Source organism: Mesoplodon mirus (assembly GCF_964341445.2).
Source record: "Mesoplodon mirus genome assembly, chromosome: 16".
In the NCBI taxonomy this organism is placed as follows: Eukaryota; Metazoa; Chordata; class Mammalia; order Artiodactyla; family Ziphiidae; genus Mesoplodon; species Mesoplodon mirus.
This window is the reverse complement of record NC_138992.1, coordinates 26,685,314-26,705,691: the sequence shown is the minus strand read 5'-3', so window position 1 is coordinate 26,705,691 and position 20,378 is coordinate 26,685,314. Positions and strand designations below refer to the sequence as shown.

The 20,378-nt window shown below is 35.8% G+C and overlaps 1 protein-coding gene across 4 annotated transcripts in view; it reads left to right on the top strand.

Annotated features, from left to right (window-relative positions):
* The window catches only part of EBAG9 (estrogen receptor binding site associated antigen 9), a 32,336-nt gene extending 13,962 nt beyond the window's left edge, over window positions 1–18,374 (top strand). For all 4 annotated transcript variants that reach the window (XM_082600710.1, XM_082600709.1, XM_082600707.1 and 1 more), the window contains 4 exons: window positions 408–566; window positions 2,562–2,669; window positions 14,388–14,479; window positions 17,842–18,374. In XM_082600710.1, coding sequence (XP_082456836.1) covers window positions 408–566; window positions 2,562–2,669; window positions 14,388–14,479; window positions 17,842–17,962 — 480 coding nt within the window. In that variant the 3' untranslated portion in view covers window positions 17,963–18,374. The remainder of the gene's footprint in view (window positions 1–407; window positions 567–2,561; window positions 2,670–14,387; window positions 14,480–17,841) is intronic.
* Window positions 18,375–20,378: the final 2,004 nt, after the last annotated feature.

Sequence of the window (20,378 nt, the reverse complement as noted above, 5' to 3'; positions counted from 1 at the left end):
CTCTCCCGTTGCGGAGCACAGGCTCCGGACACACAGGCTCCGCGGCCATGGCTCGCGGGCCCAGCCGCTCCGTGGCACGTGGGATCCTCCGGGATCGGGGCACGAACCCGTGTCCCCTGCATCGGCAGGCGGACTCCCAACCACTGCGCCACCAGGGAAGCCCAATCAGTTCAATTTTTAAAGCAAAAAAAAATTTGTTTTGTTGTTTGTCTGTTTTTAATGGGTAGAACAGAATGTCCCAACTCATAGAATATTTCTTTTAAACTTTTCATCTAGTTTTGGTATGTGGTATAAAATTTGTATTTTCCCATTGGTCAAAAAAGTTTGAATAACCAATGTTTTAGAAAGCTCATTTTTCTAATAAATGATGAATTTTGTGTCTGACAATATTGATCATTTAAATTTAGACAGATGTTGAAGAGTGGACGTCTTGGGATGAAGATGCACCCACAAGTGTAAAGATTGAAGGAGGGAATGGGAATGTGGCAACACAGCAAAATGCTTTAGAACAACTGGAACCTGACTATTTTAAGGACATGACACCAACTATAAGGAAAACCCAGAAAGTACGTTAAAGATTTGTGCTTTTGGAGATTAAACTATTAAACCGCTCTTCAGATTCCTATTATTAAAATTAGTATAATTGGTATTTCTAATTAGCAATTAATTGTGTTTTCTGTCATGTTAAAGAAGCTTATATATTCAAGTGACCTGGACACAGATCTAGTAAATTGTACCCCCAAGTCTTTTAAAATTGTGTCTAAGCATTTATAGGAATCCAACTGTATGTCAGATTCTAGACTCCAGTCTCTGCTATGGAGACTAAGCTGAATAAGATACAGTTCTAACCTTAAAAGATTAGTTCACAGTTTAGTGATGTCTACAAACTGATAAGTAGTTTCCATTGTTTATAACCATTATCAAACTGATGCAAGGCTCTGAGAACTTAGTGTAATTGTTGTGGGTTTGTGTAGTCATCCACACTTTATTTTATCCCTTTTGAGTTATATGTTATATATGGACAATCACTTAAAGAGGCAGGGAATTATTAGAAAAAGAGCAATGGCTGAGTATTTTCCTTTCTTTTTATCAAAATAGTATGTGTACATTTGAAAGTTGTTTTTAAATTTATTTATTTATTTATTTATTTATTTTTGGCTGTGTTGGGTCTTCGTTGCTGCGCACGGGCTTTCTTAGTTGCAGCGAGCCGGAACTACTCTTCATTGCGGTGCATGGGCTTCTCATTGTGGTGGCTTCTCTTGTTGCGTAGCACGGGCTCTAAGGCACGGGCTTCAGTAGTTGTGGCACACAGGCTCAGTAGTTTTGGCACACGGGCTTAGTTGTTCTGTGGCATGTGGGATCTTCCTGGACCAGGGCTCGAACCCATGTCCCCTGCATTGGCAGGTGGATTCCTAAGCACTGTGCCACCAGGGAAGTCCCTGAAAATTGTTTTTAAATCAAAGACTATAGAAGAGCTTATAATGAAAAGCAATAGACTTCTGCCCCATCATCCTTCATACCAGTTCTACTTTCTAAAAGCAGCCACCCATAACTTTTTCTGTTGGGCTTCTAGCATTTTTCATCATATCTGTATATAGTATTCTTATATTGCTATGTCTTGATTTACCAATCACAGATATTGTCCACTGACTGCATACTATGGTAAATGGGGGTTTATTTCATACCACCTTACCCCTCTTACCCCCTTTTCAAATACTGTAATGTTTTTATTCCAATCTACCTCATCAGTCATCCTGCTGTTTTCAAAAGAAAAAAATACTTAAAGTTCCATTGTTCAATCAAGCACAGAAAATATTTTTTATAAATATACTTATAAAATGAGGACATTGTTTATTCTACAATTCTCTAATAGGGTTTTTCACCCTCTTCTACCTTCCAGCCAGTTTCATCTGTATATTTATTTTTAGATTTTCAAGGCTGATAACATTTACATGCTGTAATCATAGTTGTTTTTGTTGAGTTGTCCAAATGCATTAAGTTGGATATTTTTCAAGGAGTTTTAAGTGAATTTCTTAGTAGATGAGTACCTTTTATTTTGAAAGTCTATTTTGCTGCTCTTAATAGGAACTCAGTATATTACAATAGTACCTTAGTTAGAATGAAAATGCTTTTAAGCTACAAAACTAATACTACTGGCCTGAAAAAGTTAATGTATTCATAGATACCCACATGCTTAGAGAACTGGTTATACTTCTGGTAGGATATGATACATGTTCTTGTTTAATACAGTGACTAAAAATGCCTAAGTATATTTTGGGGGGTCCAGGGAAAGTAGGGAAAGAGGAAGAGGAAAATTTATTGTTTTAGAAAAAAGTGAAATGTAATTTTTCTTAGTATGCAACTGATTTGTGTGACAATTGCCTAAGAATTTTGGTGCTCTATATAGACTTAAAAAAATTTTTTTTACATTGTAAATTTTAAAAGAAGAAAGGTAGAACATATTTTAAATAATTATAAAATGCTTTGGTCAGTTAATTTGTCTGTGTTTATATAGTGATGTGTAAAATGTTCCTATAATTCTCTTTCGATTAATCTTTCAGATCATTATTAAGAAGAGAGAACCATTAAATTTTGGCATCCCAGATGGTAGCACAGGTTTCTCTAGTAGACTAGCAGCTACACAAGATATGCCTTTTATTCATCAATCTGTAAGTATGCTAATGGTATCTAGGCAAGAGCTTTGTTTTCATTTCTATTTTCTTAAAAGAAGAAAAAAGTTAAAATGAATTGAACATAGTATTTGTATTTGTATGACTTTGAAACAGGTGTAGCAGATCAAGAGAGGTTACCAATCCTGTCCTTTTAGGAGATTATAAATTACATCAGATATTAAGATCAGGGTCCATTGTACACATAAAAGATAGAGACAAAAATGTTATTGAAAAAAAATATGACCTTTACATTTTTAAGTCTTTTGTCATTTATAGACAGTTCTGGGTGTACTCTGATGCTTTTGCAAAAATGTTTCTGTAAAAGGGTTTCATCTTCAAGGAATTCATGGAAAAGACTCTGACGAGTACAGGTGTCTGGTAACTGACTATACTGCTGAACTGAATGAATAAGCATTTTCAGAACTCTAATGGAAAACTGATGAATTCATAAAAGTGCTAACAAAAGATCAAGATGAAAAAAATTAACTACATGGGACTGAGTGAACTGATGAGGATGATTATAATTTTTGTGACTTTCTGTTTGAATAAAAAAAAAAATCCCACAAGGACTCAGAGGCAAAAAATATACAAATCAGTTTTCACTGCAAAGTGAAATTTCACTGCAAAAATATACAAATCAATTTTCACTGCAAAGTAAAGGACCTGTTAGGACCTATATTCATACTACTCATATATTCATACTATGTCAATATTATGACATAGTATGAGTGTGTTTCGTGTTCGGTAATTGCAGTCGTTGCTTTTGTTGTGGTCATCCATTTACAATGCCTGGTGTCAGTTTATTTATCTCTTGTAAAAATAAAATACAGTGTGTGTGTGTGAAAAAAAATATGACCTTTAAAGAGATTACCACTAAAATTTAACCTTAATAGCAGGTTATTTTTAAGTAAGTTATGAATTGTTTCCCTAGTAGAGTATATTTACATTTAAAATGTGGTTTATCTTAAAATAGATTTGACTTAAATACAACACTTCTGTGGACAAAAGTAGTGAGGAAAGTATATAACTGTGATTTTCAACCTTGGAGGCTATCAGAATCAGCTTTGAACTTTTTTATTCTTTTTTGTTGATATAGAGATGTCACATTTAATTTATTTGAAACAAATTTAAGGGAAAAATCATTGTGGAAACTCTCCTATAAATGACTGAAATTCTTATATCAAACTAAGTCATTTTTTTATCTAGTGTTGATATGAGAAAACTCTTTTCTCAGTAGAAGTGCTCTATTTCTTAAATTAGCTCCATAAATCTCTACATTCTTTCCAACTGATTAAGACAAGTTCACATTTGAAATATGAGGAGTCTGAAATTGAAGTTGAAGGTACTCAAAAGTATATAAAGTACTTTCTAGACTAAAAGCTTTCCTTAGAGCAGTGACTAAATATATAAAATGATAGCCAGATTACCAATAAGTGTACATCTCAAACACAAACCATTACTTTGCATTTAGGGAAGAAAAATATTAAACATTTGCATCTTGCTTAATGTTCAACCTGCTTATCTAAGTAGATTTTTTTTATTCAAACAAAGTCACAAAACTTAAAATCATCCTCATCAGTTCACTCAGTCCCATGTAATTAATTTTTTTTCATCTTGATCTTTTGTTAGCACTTCTATGAATTCATCAGTTTTCCATTAGAGTTCTGAAAATGCTTATTCATTCAGTTCAGCAGTATAGTCAGCTACCAGAAACCTGTGCTTGTCAGTCTCTTCCATGAATTCCTTGCAGATGAAACCCTTTTATAGGAACATCTTTGCAAAAGCATCAGAGTACACCCAGAACTGTCTGTAAATGACAAAAGACTTAAAAATGACCACGGTTAAAGATTTGATGGAAGTTCATGATAATTCAGTTGACAAGGAAATTTAGTTATTTAGTTATTTAGTTATTTCTGAGATATACATTTTAAAGTAATAACTAGAATTATGACATAACATTCTACCAGTACCTATAGGATTTTTAGGAATTTCATGTAATGTCTGAAACATTTATATTAATATATTTCATACAAGTAATCCAAAGAAAGTTTAGTATTAGTTTTTGTTTTTTTGTTTTTATAAATTTATTATTTATTTGTTTGTTTGTTTGTTTATTTTTGGCTGTGTTGGGTCTTCGTTGCTGTGTGCAGGCTCTCCGGTTGTGGCGAGCAGGGGCTACTCTTCGTTGCGGTGCGCGGGCTTCTCTTGTTAACGGAGCACAGGCTCTAGGTGCACACGCTTCAGTAGTTGTGACATGTGGGCTCAGTAGTTGTGGCTTGTGGACTCTAGAGCGCAGGCTCAGTAGTTGTGGCGCACGGGCTTAGTTGCTCCGCGGCATGTGGGATCTTCCCGGACCAGGGCACGAACCCCTGTCCCCTGCATTGGCAGGCAGATTCCTAACCACTGTACCACCAGGGAAGCCCTTTTTTTTTTTTAATTTTTTAATTTAATTTAATTTTTTTTTATACAGCAGGTTCTTATTAGTCATCAATTTTATACACATCAGTGTGTACATGTTAATCACAATCACCCAATTCAGCACACCACCATCCCCACCCCCCCATGGCTTTCCCACCTTGGTGTCCATACGTTTGTTCTCTACATCTGTGTCTCAACTTCTGCCCTGCAAACTGGTTCATCTGTACCATTTGTCTAGGTTCCACATGTATGCATTAATATATGATATTTGTTTTTCTCGTTCTGACATACTTCACTCTGTGTGACAGTCTCTGGTTCCATCCACGTCTCAACAAATGACTCAATTTTGTTCCTTTTTATGGCTCAGTAATATTCCATTGTATATATGTACCACTACTTCTTTATCCATTCGTCTGTTGATGGGCATTTAGGTTGCTTCCATGACCTGGCTATTGTAAATAGTACTGCAGTGAACACTGGGGTGCATGTGTCCTTTTGAATTATGGTTTTCTCTGGGTATGTGCCCAGTAGTGGGATTGCTGGATCATATGGTAATTCTATTTTTAGCTTTTTAAGGAACCTCCATACTGTTCTCCGTAGTGGCTGTATCAATTTACATTCCCACCAACAGTGCAAGAGGGTTCCCTTTTCTCCACATACTCTCCAGCATTTCAGCATTTGTTGTTTGTAGATTTTCTGATGATGCCCATTCTAACTGGTATGAGGTGATACCTCATTGTAGCTTTGATTTGCATTTCTCTAATAATTAGTGATGTTGAGCAGCTTTTCATGTGTTTCTTGGCCATCTGTATGTCTTCTTTGGAGAAATGTCTATTTAGGTCTTCTGCCCATTTTTGGATTGAGTTGTTTGTTTCTTTAATATTGAGCTGCATGAGCCGTTTATATATTTTGGAGATTAATCCTTTGTCCATTGATTCATTTGCAAATATTTTCTCCCATTCTGAGGGTTGTCTTTTCCTGTTGTTTATGGTTTCCTTTGCTGTGCAAAAGCTTTGAAGTTTCATTAGGTCCCATTTGTTTATTTTTGTTTCTATTTCCATTATTCTAGGAGCTGGATCAAAAAAGATCTTGCTGTGATTTATGTCAAAGAGTGTTCTTCCTATGTTTTCCTCTAAGAGTTTTATAGTGTCTGGTCTTACATTTAGGTCTCAAATCCATTTTCAGTTTATTTTTGTGTATGGTGTTAGGGAGTGTTCTAATTTCATTCTTTTACATGTAGTTGTCCAGTTTTCCCAGCACCACTTATTGAAGAGACTGTCTTTTCTGCACTGTATATCCTTGCCTCCTTTGTCATAGATTAATTGACCATAGGTGCATGGGTTTATCTCTGAGCTTTCTATCTTGTTCCATTGATCTATGTTTCTGTTTTTGTGCCAGTACCATATTGTCTTGATTACTGTAGCTTTGTAGTATTACAAGTCAGGGAGTCTGACTCCTCCATGGAGTCAGGGAGTCTGATTCCTCCAGCTCCGTTTTTTTCCCTCAAGACTGCTTTGGCTATTCGGGGTCTTTTGTGTCTCCATACAAATTTTAAGATGTTTTGTTCTAGTTCTGTAAAAAATGCCATTGGTAATTTGACAGGGTTTGCATTGAATCTGTAGATTGCTTTGGGTAGTATAGTCATTTTCACAATATTGATTCTTCCAATCCAAGAACATGGTATATCTCTCCATCTGTTTTTGTCATCTTTGATTTCTTTCATCAGTGTCTTATAGTTTTCTGCATACAGGTCTTTTGTCTCCCTAGGTAAGTTTATTCCTAGGTATTTTATTCTTTTTGTTGCAATGGTAAATAGGAGTGTTTCCTTAATTTCTCTTTCAGATTTTTCATCATTAGTGTATAGGAATGCCAGAGATTTCTGTGCATTAATTTTGTATCCTGCAACTTTACCAAACGCATTGATCAGCTCTAGTAGTTTTCTGGTGGCATTTTTAGGATTCTCTATGTATAGTATCATGTCATCTGCAGACAGTGACAGTTTTACTTCTTTTCCAATTTGTATTCCTTTTATTTCTTTTTCTTCTCTGATTGCCATGGTAGGACTTCCATAACTATGTTGAATAATAGTGGTGAGAGTGGACATCCTTGTGTTGTTCCTGATCTTAGAGGAAATGCTTTCAGTTTTTCACCATTGAGAATGATGTTTGCTGTGGGTTTGTTATATATGGCCTTTATTATGTTGAGGTAGGTTCCCTCTATGCCCACTTTCTGGAGAGTTTTAATCATAAATGGGTGTTGCATTTTGTCAAAAGCTTTTTCTGCCTCTATTGAGAGGATCATATGGTTTTTATTCTTCAGTTTGTTAGTATGGTGTATCACATTGATTGATTTGCGTATATTGAAGAATCCTTGCATCCCTGGGATAAATCACACTTGTTCATGGTGTATGATCCTTTTAATGTGTTGTTGGATTCTGTTTGCTAGTATTTTGTTTAGGATTTTTGCATCTATATTCATCAGTGATACTGGTCTGTAATTTTCTTTTTTTGTAGTATCTTTGGTTTTGGTATCAGGGTGATGGTGGCCTCATAGAATGAGTTTGGAAGTGTCCTTCCTCTGCAATTTTTTGGAAGAGTTTGAGAAAGATGGGTATTAGCTCTTCTCTAAACGTTTGATAGAATTCACCTGTGAAGCCATTTGGTCCTGGACTTTTGTTTGTTGGAAGATTCTTAATCACAGTTTCCATTTCATTACTTGTGACTGGTCTGTTCATATTTTCTATTTCTTCCTGGTTCAGTCTTGGAAGGTTATACCTTTCTAAGAATTTGTCCATTTCTTCCAGGTTGTCCATTTTATTGGCATAGAATTGCTTGTAGTAGTCTTTTAGGATGCTTTCTATTTCTGTGGTGTCTGTTGTACCTTCTCCTTTTTCATTTCTAATTTTATTGATTTGAGTCCTCTCCCTCTTTTTCTTGATGAGTCTGGCTAATAGTTTATCAATTTTGTTTATCTTCTCAAAGAACCAGCTTTTAGTTTTATTGATCTTTGCTATTGTTTTCTTTGTTTCTATTTCATTTATTTCTGCTCTGATCTTGATGATTTCTTTCCTTCTGCTAACTTTGGGTTTTGTTTGTTCTTCTTTCTCTAATTCCTTTAGATGTAAGGTTAGATTGTTTATTTGAGATTTTTCTTGTTTTTTGAGGTAGGCTTGTATAAGTATAAACTTCCCTCTTAGAACTACTTTTGCTGCATCCCCATAGGTTTGGGATTGTCGTGTTTTCATTGTCATTTGTCTCTAGGTGTTTTTTGATTTTCTCTTTGATTTCTTCAGTGATCTCTTGGTTATTTAGTAACGTATTTTTATAACCTCCATGTGTTTGTGTTTTTTACATTTTTTTCCCTGTAATTCATTTCTAATCTCATAGTGTTGTGGTCAGAAACGATGCTTGATATGATTTCAATTTTCTTAAATTTACTGAGGCTTGATTTGTGACCCAAGACGTGATCTATCCTGGAGAATGTTCCGTGCACACTTGAGAAGAAAGTGTAATCTGCTATTTGTGGGTGGAGTGTCCTATAAATATCAATTAATTCTATGTGGTCTATTGTGTCATTTAAAGCTTCTGTTTCATTATTTATTTTCATTTTGGATGATCTGTCCATTGGTGTAAGTGAGGTTTAAAGTCCCCCACTATTATTGTGTTACTGTCCATTTCCTCTTTTATAGCTGTTAGCAGTTGCCTTATGTATCGAGGTGCTCCTATGTTGGGTGCATATATATTTATAATTGTTATATCTTCTTCTTGGATTGATCCCTCGATCATTATGTAGTGTCCTTCCTTGTTTCTTGTAACATTCTTTATTTTAAAGTCTATGTTATCTGATATGAGTTTTGCTACTCCAGCTTTCTTTTGATTTCCATTTGCATGGAATATCTTTTTGCATCCCCTCACTTTCAGTCTGTATGTGTCCCTAGGTCTGAAGTGGGTCTCTTGTAGACAGCATATATATGGGTCTTGTTTTTGTATCCATTCAGCAAGCCTGTGTCTTGATGAAGCCTGTGTCTTGGTTGGAGCATTTAATCCATTCACATTTAAGGTAATTATCAATATGTATGTTCCTATGACCATTTTCTTAATTGTTTTGGGTTTGTTTTTGTAGGTCCTTTTCTTCTCTTGTGTTTCCCACTTAGAGAAGTTCCTTTATCATTTGTTGTAGAGCTGGTTTGGTGGTGCTGAATTCTCTTTGCTTTTGCTTGTCTGTAAAGCTTTTGATTTTTCCATCGAATCTGAATGAGATCCTTGCCAGGTAGACTAATCTTGGATGTAGGTTCTTCCCTTTCATCACTTTAAGTATATCATGCCACTCCCTTCTGGCTTGTAGAGTTTCTGCTGAGAAATCAGCTGTTAACCTTATGGGAGTTCCCTTGTACGTTGTCATTATTCCCTTGCTGCTTGCAATAATTTTTGTCTTTAATTTTTGCCAATTTGATTACTATGTGTCTCGGTGTGTTTTTCCTTGGGTTTATCCTGTATGGGACTCTCTGCGCTTCCTGGACTTGGGTGTCTATTTCCTTTCCCATGTTAGGGAAGTTTTCGACTATAATCTCTTCAGATATTTTCTCTGGTCCTTTCTCTCTCTCTTCTCCTTCTGGGACCCCTATAATGAGAATGTTTTTGCGTTTAATGTTGTCCCAGAGGTCTCTTAGGCTGTCTTCATTTCTTTTCATTCTTTTTTCTTTATTCTGTTCTGCAGCAGTGAATTCCACCATTCTGTCTTACAGGTCATTTATCTGTTCTTCTGCCTCAGTTACTCTGCTATTGCTTCCTTCTCCTGTAGTTTTCATTTCAGGTATTGTATTGTTCACCTGTTTGTTTGTTCTTTAATTTTTCTAGGTCCTTGTTAAACATTTCTTGCATCTTCTCCATCTTTGCCTCCATTCTTTTTCCGAGGTCCTGGATCATCTTCACTCTCATTATTCTGAATTCTTTTTCTGGAAGGTTGCCTATCTCCACTTCATTTAGTCGTTTTTCTGGGGTTTTATCTCGTTCCTTCAACTGGTACGTAGCCCTCTGCCTTTTCATCTTGTCTATCTTTCTGTGAATGTGTTTTTTGTTCCACAGTCTGCAGGATTGTAGTTCTTTTTGCTTCTGCTGTCTGCCTTCTAGTGGATGAGGCTATCTTAGAGGCTTGTGTAAGTTTTTTGACAGGAGGGACCCATGGTAGGTAGAGCTGACTGTTGCTCTGGTGGGAAGAGCTCAGTAAAACTTTAATCCGCTTGACTGCTGATGGGTGTGGCTGGGTTCCCTCCCTGTTGGTTGTTTGGCCTGAGGCAACCCAACACTGGCGCCTACCTGTGCTCTTTGGTGGGGCTAATGACAGATTCTTGAGGGCTCACGCCAAGGAGTACTTCCCTCTGCAGGAGACCCTCCAACACTAGCAGGTAGGTCTGGTTCAGTCTCTATGGGGGTCACTGCTCATTCCCCTGGGTCCCGATTTGCACACTACTTTGTGTGTGCCCTCCAACAGTGGAGCCTCTTTTTCCACCAGTCCTGTCGAAGTCCTGCAATCAAATCCCGCTAGCCTTCGAAGTCTGATTCTCTAGGAATTCCTACTCCCGTTGCCGGACTCCCAGGTTGGGAAGCCTGACGTGGGGCTTAGAACCTTCACTCCAGTGGGTGGACTTCTGTGGTATAAGTGTTCTCCAGTCTGTGAGTCACCCACCCAGCAGTTATGGGATTTGATTTTACTGTGATTATGCCCCTCCTACCGTCTCATTGTGGTTTCTCCTTTGTCTTTGGATGTGGGGTATCTTTTTTGGTGAGTTCCAGTGTCTTCCTGTCAATGATTGTCCCTTTGAACTTTTTAAAACACATCACTGTCCAAACCTCTCCCCAGACCATAGCTTTTAAGTATGTTTTGATTGATTAATTATTGATTAGTAATTATTGACTGCTTGATTACATTAGTCATCCATTGTTGTATAACAACCCCACACTTAGTGGCTTGAACAACAATAAATATTTTTTTAATCTCATAGTTTCTGTGGATTAGGAATCCAGGGGTGGCTAAACTGGGTGGTTCTGGCTCAGGGTTTCTCATGAGTTTCCAGGCAAGTCATGAGCTGAGGCTGTGGTTATCTGAAGGCTCCGCTGGGAGTGGAAAATTCATTTCAAAGTTGGTCACTTACTTGCCTGGCAGATTAATGCTGGTTGGTTGTACAAAGCCTCAGTTCCTTGCCATGGACTTCTCCATAGGGCTGCTTGAGTTTCCTTATGATGTAATAACCACTGACTTTCCCAGAACAAATGATCACTGAGAAAAAGAGTGGAGCACATGCAGGGGTAAAGCCACAATGCCTGTTTATGACTTAGTCTTATAAGGGAAACACTGTCTCCTCCATATTATTTTATTCATTGGAAGCTAGTCACTAAATCCAGCTGACATACAAGGGAAGAGGAATTAAGCTCCACCTCTTAAAGGAGTGTCAAAGAATTTGCAGATATCGTTTTAAACCACCACTTCTATCTTTTCATCTTTCTTTCTTTTTTTTTTTTTTTTGCTTAACTTCACAGGTACTTCTTAGACCCCTCTCCCAGAGGGTCCCATGTTTATATATGTTTTTAATTCATTGATCAGAAACTATTCCTACCAATGCCAGATGCTGTGCTGGGTGCTGGTAATAGAGTAGAAAGTTAGCAAAACAGGCAGGGTCCTTGCCTCAGAAGAATGCATTCTAATGGGGGAAGCACAATGTTAAATAAATGATCATATACATAAATATTAAAAATTTTGATAACTCTTATGCAGTTACATAATGTTATGAGAGCATTATAATACCACAGATATTTCTCTAAAAGAGCATAGCATCATAATGTTTAGTTTTTTATATTTATGAATTTAAAACTTTATGTTTGTTCCATATTGGTAAAGTGGTTCAGACCCCCTCAGTGAATTAGTACATTTGCCACCTAGCTGTAATAATGTTATTATAACACTAATATAGCTTATTATAAAGTTATACACATGTCACAGCTTAAAGAGTTTGGAAGAGGTAAATATGGTAGAAGGAGAATGTTTCCAATGCTGTTTCCAGATATTTCCCCACTAACCAGACAAAATAAAGGGGCATTACCTAGGAGAGAATGGTAATCTACTGCACTTTGTTCTCTACAACAAAATATCTTATTACCCATTCCACAAATTAGATTTTTCTTTTAAACTGCACATTCTTTTTGGAATTTATCATTTGTACTGTTGTGATAGGTCTTTTTTTTGTTTTGTTTTGTTTTTGCGGTATGCGGGCCTCTCACTGTTGTGGCCTCCCCCGTTGCGGAGCACAGGCTCCGGATGCGCAGGCCCAGCGGCCATGGCTCACGGGCCCAGCCGCTCCGCGGCATATGGGATCCTCCCAGACCGGGGCACGAACCCGTATCCCCTGCATTGGCAGGCGGACTCTCAACCACTGCGCCACCAGGGAGGCCCCTGTGATAGGTCTTTTTATACTAAGGATATTAACTCTTTTCTGTTATCTTTTACAATTTTCACTTTATTATCGGCTTTATGATTTAGTTTGGATGTTTTTGATGGGCAGATGTATTTAGTTTTTAATGCAGCAAATCTGTTAATTAAAACTTTTTCTTTTTTACTTAGAAGACCATCTCTACTAAAGGATCAGATACTCTTTTTTTTTTTATAGTCTTAGTCATTTCACCTTTTTTGTATCTAACTGTTTTATACACTAAAAGTCAAACACCTCAGTGGAAAAATGGATAAAGTTACAAATAAGAAATAGACATAACCTGATAACATGAAGAAAAGTTTGATCTTATTAGTTCTCACAGAAATTCAAAGTAAATTAACAAGACACCATTTTAAATCTTAACATATAGAAAAGAAGACAATTACCTACTTGTATTGACAAAAATACAAGGAAACAAGACTTCCACCTACTGTTGTCAGGAGAATAAGTTGGTTTAACTTTTCAAGAGAGTCATTCAGTGACTTTGAAAATCCTTTTCTTTGATTTAGCTAGTTTACTTTTAGAAATTTACATTAAACATACAATCAGAAATGTTTTTTTTTAAATTTTTTAACAGAGGATTGTATCTCATTTATGGTTAAGAGCAGAAAATTCAACACATTTTATTTCGGTTTTAGGTCTAAGTACTCAGAAGAGAATATAATAAATCTGTTCACAGCTTGGTGCCAGTTATTTTATGCATGTAATTATTTCCCCACCAACTAAACGTTCCAGAATGAGCATTTTCATTGTTTGTGGAAGGAAAAAGTGAACTTTTAGAGGTCTTGCCTGGGGAATAGTCGAAGGTAGTGTGGCCAGCCCGCTGGTATCAAGTAAGTAAGGCAGGCAAAAGGAAGCACAGTATAGAAGAAGTACTCCAATAAAGAGTAAATTTTGCCTGACGTGTCATTTTTGCCTGGGACCCAGACAATAACTGCCACTGAAAAATCTAGAAAATTACTTGTGCTTAAATGGAGATGACTATGCTAGTTTGGAAACTTTGGTTCTTCCAGTTCATCTCCCCAGCACAGAGTAGTCCAGTCAAGCATCTCTAATCCAGCCTGGGATCAGTCTGTCTCTTCTCTTTCCTCCACCCCCCATTCCTTCTTCTTACTGAAAAGAGAGATAACAGAGAGAACAAATGTTCTATTCTTGTCTATTCCAAACTAAAGTAGGCAAAAAAAGAAAAGTTAATATAAAAGGAGTATCCTTTAAAACAAAAAATAAGAAGAAAGCTGGACTTGCCAGGACTGTTGAGTATGGAAGGTCATACGTCTCAGGAAATCCCTCAGTTCCAGGCAAACCGGGGGCAATCATTTGAGCCTATATAGGATGTGGTAAGAAAGTAGAGAAGATACAGGGCAATGACAAGGTCTGAGTTATGCTTTAAAAGATACTCTTCTTGGGCTTCCCTGGTTGTGCAGTGGTTAAGAATCCGCCTCCCAATGCAGGGGACATGGGTTCGAGCCCTGGTCTGGGAAGATCTCACGTGCCACAGAGCAGCTAAGCCTGTGCACCACAACTGCTGAGCCTGTGCTCTAGAGCCCACGAGCCACAACTACTGAAGCCCATGCACCTAGAGCCTGTGCTTTGCAACAGGAGAAGCCACCACAATGAGAAGCCCACGCATTGCAACAAAGAGTGGCCCCCGCTCACTAAGAAAGCCGTGCGTGCAGCAGTGAAGACCCAACACAGCCAAAAATTAAATAAATAAATAATAAATTCTTTAAAAAAAAAAATACTGTCTTGACCACTGAGTGGAAAAAGGATGGCTCTTGACCATTGTAATTTTGCTTTGTTTTGTCTTATTGTAGCCTGAATTAGGTGACTTGGATACCTGGCAGGAAAATACCAATGCATGGGAAGAAGAAGAAGATGCAGCCTGGCAAGCTGAAGAAGTTCTGAGGTATTTGAGTAACATTTACACTGCAACCTGAGTAGAAGAACTGGTTTTATTCATGTCGCATTTAAGGTCAAGAAAGCTTATTCTGTCAAATGTTGTATTTTTCGTCATTCTCACTTGAACCTTGATAATATGGGATAGTTTTTTTGTATTTCAGACTACATATGCTATTTTATGTGATTAAAACCTCACAGAAACCAACAATTTAAAGCAATATAGATACAAAAGAATAATTTATTAATGGAGAATGAGATCTTTTACATATATACACCATATTGAACTATATGCTTTATACTTCATTCCCTATAAAATATATTTATCTCTTGAAATGTTCTACTGTGAAATGTGAGTCATGACAATGTATTTTTTCTAGGTCAGAAGTTATACCTCTAGTTTTGTTTCCCCATGGTCTAGCATAGTGCCAGCACTGCTCATTTGAATATAGCAGTGAATAGCACTGCTGTTTGAAAATAACTTGTATTTCACTCTACATTTGTATGTGTATTTCAATTTATGTACTTGAAAGCCCTGAGGTAGATAACATAAGTCATATACTTACTGCCTACTCTACAGAAAATATTATTTTGGAGGTTTTCAAGTTTGTTTTTGTTGGTTATGTTCTTATTTCTTTGTTTTTGTGAGCAGTAAACTTAATTCTTGCTACTACCGCATTAGGTCAAAGAGTAAAAAAAAAAATTTACCTTGAGAGAGTCTGTGACTGTCATCACTGATGAAAACTCAGATATGTAAATGTATCTAAATTACTTTTGCATTTTTCAAGATGATAAAGTAAAATATAGCAGTGTGTTTTTTTCAAATATGGTTTTTATAATTGGGATAGAAAATGAATTACTCTTTATTTGACTATCTTAAGGAAACAACTGATTTCATTTTTGTATTGTCCTTTCCTGTCTTTACCAATAAATTATAATTACCTTGAACAACCAGCAGAGGGTGTAGTTAAATAACTGGGAGTTAAGGCTGAACTTTTTTTGATCTTGTCCTTACTGTTTACAGCATTTTTTTTTTTTAGACAGGAAGGGGTCACATTACAAAAGTCAGTAAAGTTGTGAGAGTTTTAAATATTTAGTTCCTGCTTGATAATTATTCACTATAAAGGAAATAGTTTTAAAATTGTAAACATTTATGTTGCATGGATTGTCAAAAAAGGTGTCACTTATTTTTTTATTTTTTACTCTGTTTCTTTGGATAAATCATAGATACAGAAGTCTGGGTATTTTAGAACATTTTGGGGATTCTAGTGGTGATTGGTGTCATCAACCACAAGGTTAAAGGAAGGAGCTATTCATTTTGAATCCAGTCATCTTAATGCCAACACTGTAGAGTTTATGAGTTCACAAGTAGCTGAGCATTCACTGTACAAAAACCTTTTCTTTTTCACCCTATCTTCTTGCACCCTGAACAAAACAAGACCAAAAAACTCAAAGTTAGTGCTTTTGATACGACAGCTTGGGAGAGGGAGCCTATTAGTCAGTAATAGACATGTTTCTTGCTTCAAGTTGCATAGGTAGAGCCAAAAACACCTGGAGGCTCCATATGTTGTTACCGCCCCCAGGGTAACACTGAGAATTTTAAAAGTGTATCCATAATCCATAGCCTCTAACCTAGCCTGTTCCCCATTGCCACTTTAAATACTACCAGTACTATGATCAGTATCATTAAGGAAAAAGATTCTGGTACCTTAGTGATTCCAGACATGTATCTGGACAGGAAAAATATATTTTGTCTGCATTAATGTCTAAGTTGCCTCTTGTACCAGAAATATTAATTGTTGATGTTTCTGTATCAGCTAGTATCTAGGTCAAAGCTCGATTATCTTATTTGTTTATAACCTAGCCAGCCCTTTTTAATTCTTTTTCTCTTTCTTTTTTTGCCACAGACATTTTGATGTTTTTAGTGCAGATACCAGTTTTGCTTGAAAGTGAGCAGAGCTAGTGAAAAGTAGATTTTTTGAAACTATTCTTTTGAAATTTTAGAAAATTGATGGTGACGGTCAAAATGTTACCTAAAATAAGTCTCTCTACTTTCTTGAATTTTGGTCATCCATACCTCTGCTTACTCCCATTTGTAAGTATGATTGAGAAATGTATATACATTTCACTCACTATAACCAGCTTTGAGCTGTCCCATATATGGGTAATCTACACTAGATTTTTCTATATATAATCCAGAGTTGCCTATCTGCTGCCCAGCTGTGCCCTACAGCTTCCTTCCTCAGCCTTGTACGCTTCTTGACTTATTTTCTCATATCCTAAACCTTCAAACCCGGGACCAACTTCTGTTCTTCTTTCTCCTATTTCATTACCACACTCCTACTCCCACTTCCCATACAAATCAATAAGATAGAGCACTTAGATGTGGAATCTAAAATATGACACAAATGAACCTATGTACGAAACAGAAACAGACTCACAGACATAGAGAACAGACTTGTGGTTGCCGTGCGGGGGTGGGGGTGGATTGGGACTTGGAGGTTAGCAGATGCAAACTACTATATATAGAATGGATAAATGACAAGGTCCGACTGTATAGTACACAGACTATATTCAATATCCTGTGATAAACCATAATTGAAAAGAATATTTTAAAAAATGTATATATATGCATAACTGAATCACTTAGCCATACAGTTGAAATTAACAGAACATTGTAAATCAACTCTACCTCAATTAAAAAAAATCAATAAATATAGAGGGGTTTAGTGATTCTAGATCAGTGGAGTTAGGGAGGGACTGGGGGGAAGGTATTTCATAATGTGTAATTAGTAAATACCCACATTCTGCCCCGTCATTAGTAGAGCTAGTCAAATCTTCAAGTAGATTTCTAGCTTCTAGTTGGAAGTCATGTCTTAAGTTTCCATTTTCTCTTTGCTTTGTGCTCTGTATATCTGTGTTCTTGACATCCTTTAGCTGTTTTTAACTATTATAATAACAGAATATTTAATCCTAAATATCAGCCTTTTCTGAATGGTACCAAAAAGAAGGTGTGGTCCAATGGAAGTAGTGTTTTAGTGAAAATAATCTGAAGAAGAGGGATCAAGAGATGTGGGTTCTTAACCTTAATCTTATGATTTTGGACATTTCACTTAACCTGAATGCCCCATTTTACTTATTTTTAAAACAGAGATAATACCTTTTTTATTTTGCAAGTCATGTTCTAAAGATTAAAAAAAAATACTGTTTTTGAAAATCTTTGAAATTTCAAAGCAGTGAGAAGAATGAAGACTTTTTAAACTTAAATTTGATGATAGTAAAAGGGCAGTGCTGTTTCTTTCTGGAATTTATTCACCATTTTACCTGTGTAGTGTTTTCTAAAAGTAAAAATACGAATATGTTTCTTTTCAGGCAGCAGAAGATAGCAGACAGAGAAAAGAGAGCAGCAGAACAACAAAGGAAGAAAATGGAAAAGGAAGCACAGCGGCTAATGAAGAAGGAGCAAAACAAAATTGGTGTGAAACTTTCATAACAAAATGTCTTTCAGACGCATAGTGCCAGTGGGAGAAATGTGAGCTCCACAACCCAAGCAACATTTGTATGGAGCTAAGAGTAGTTTCAGAATACAAATACACTGCTTGATTTTGATGCATTCATCAGGCCATACAGGACACCAGGATTCTCTCAAAGTCCCTTGAACTCTTGGTGATTGAGACTCAAAGAACAAAAAAGACTTGTGAGACAATATTTTCTTCAACATGTTCCAACTGTAAGACAATTGTTTGCTGTAGAGAAATTATTACAAATGGAATATATCAGTACCTCTTCAAGCTAGTGTTTCTAGCTAATTAAATGGGTGTAAATTTTATGGTGGGAAAGAACTCTGCTGTCTATAATGCTTTCCTTCAATGTGCATAATGATAAAATAAATAATTTTAAATATTCTTTTGTTTCCATGATTACCTGACCTAAATCAGACAAACTTGCAGAGCTTTAACTTCTTATTTTTGTTGTCAGAAGCTGGTATTGGCACACATTTCCTTTAACTTGAACTGGTATTCATTAGGGATCTGGTAATTTCAGTTTTCAAGAAAATTACATTAAATGCAATAATTTTATTTATTACAAACATTTTGTACATCATTGTTTTCTTTTAGATGTTGTTATACATATTTGTCATTTATATTACATGTATAAACATATTGAAAATCAGCTAAAATGGCAGATTTGTTTTACATTATTTTAACTTGTGAGTTTTAAAAGCCTAGTATTAGTAGTTTTTCCCTGTCATTGTAGATTTTAAGATGTTATGGTATCTTTAAGTACCTTAGCTCCTCCCCACCAAAAGGTATTAATTTACAAATGCATATAGCCTTCAGTTTTACTATTTCAAAGCTTTTAGATAATTTTTGTATCAGTTTTATATATCTGACATAATGCAGGTTACCTATGTTGTTGACTGAGGTAACGTTATTGATTTATTAAAACAAGATAGGAATAATAGTACTTCTATTTTCAGATGTTGACTAGCTCCAAAATAGTTTTTAGGAAATAGATATAGACTGTGTTCATAGGGAAAAATGTAGATTTGATAGTTTAAAATCTCATTAATTTTGTCTCCACAATTAAAATACATCCAGCCTGACCTTCTATGGCTTTAGAATTTAATATTTTTACTTTCTTAAAAGCTGTTGCCCAAATGAACAATTTGTGGATTTTGAAAATGTCATAAATATTCTACAAGCCAAATACTGCTAATTTATTTGAATTAAAGTGATATTTCATGGTAAAATCACAAACTATACAATGAGCTAAGTTCTTACCCTAAGCTTCCAGACTAAATGCAATTTATTTTTTATTTTAAAAAAATTTTTATTGGAGTACAGTTGATTTACAGTGTGTTAGTTTCAGGTGTACAGCAAAGTGGAATCGGTTGAAATTTAACTTTGATAAAAAAACTTCCTGTTATAGCCCCAAGCTATATTTTCAGTTATGTTTATTAGAGAGTTTTTGCCAGTAAACTCCCAATTAAATAGAATTAGACTCAAATTTTTAATAATAAATGAATTATCTTATGTCATTTGTATTTATTTTAGTTATTATAGGAATGCTACATGCTTTCTCTAAGTTGGGGGTTCGAAAGGATAATTTCTTCTTTAGTACAATCAGTCTTACTGTTTTTCCCCCATAGTTACTTAAGTCTGCTTTGGTCATGATTTTCATGTATGAGATTTTGTTTTTTGTTTGATTTTTTATTTTTGTTTATTTAGAAATAAAGACTGGATAGAAATTATAGTCTGTATGATTAATTAGGAAGAAAGAGATTTTTCTCATGGAAAGAATAGATAGGAATTCTTGAATTTTTTGACCTCTGTTGGTATGTAAACTAAACTCCTGTTAAATTGCGCATATTGTTCCAAAAGAAGTTATGGAGTTAAATACATATGATAAATCCTTTAGTAGCAAACTGACTCCTTTAGCTTCTAAATTTATGGTTTCTGTTTTCGTTTTCTTAATTATAGCAAAGGATTATCAGTTTTAGAAGCTTATTAGTAGAAGTAAAAAGTATGGATAGGCATAGACAGAATTAGTGAAGTGCTACCCACCATCTGACTTGTGCATTTCATGTACTGAGATAACAAATAATCAAAAACATGTGCAACTTATGCTGTGTTTTTTATATATATATTTCATGGTTTCTAGCCATCCCCTTTTATTAAGCTTTTAGCTAGGGATATCCTCTAATTGAATCCTGGCTCTTTTTTAGTAACATCTTAATTGAGTCAATATTCAGCATCTGAATTCCTCAGTTTCAACATGTACTTGCCTCTGGCCAGGGCAGTGACTGTTCCCGGATGAAGATTGGTGGTTGGAAAGAAGGTGGTAGCTATAGAAACTGGCATCTGGATTGATCTTCAACACCACTCTACAAGCTTACCACTAGAGTA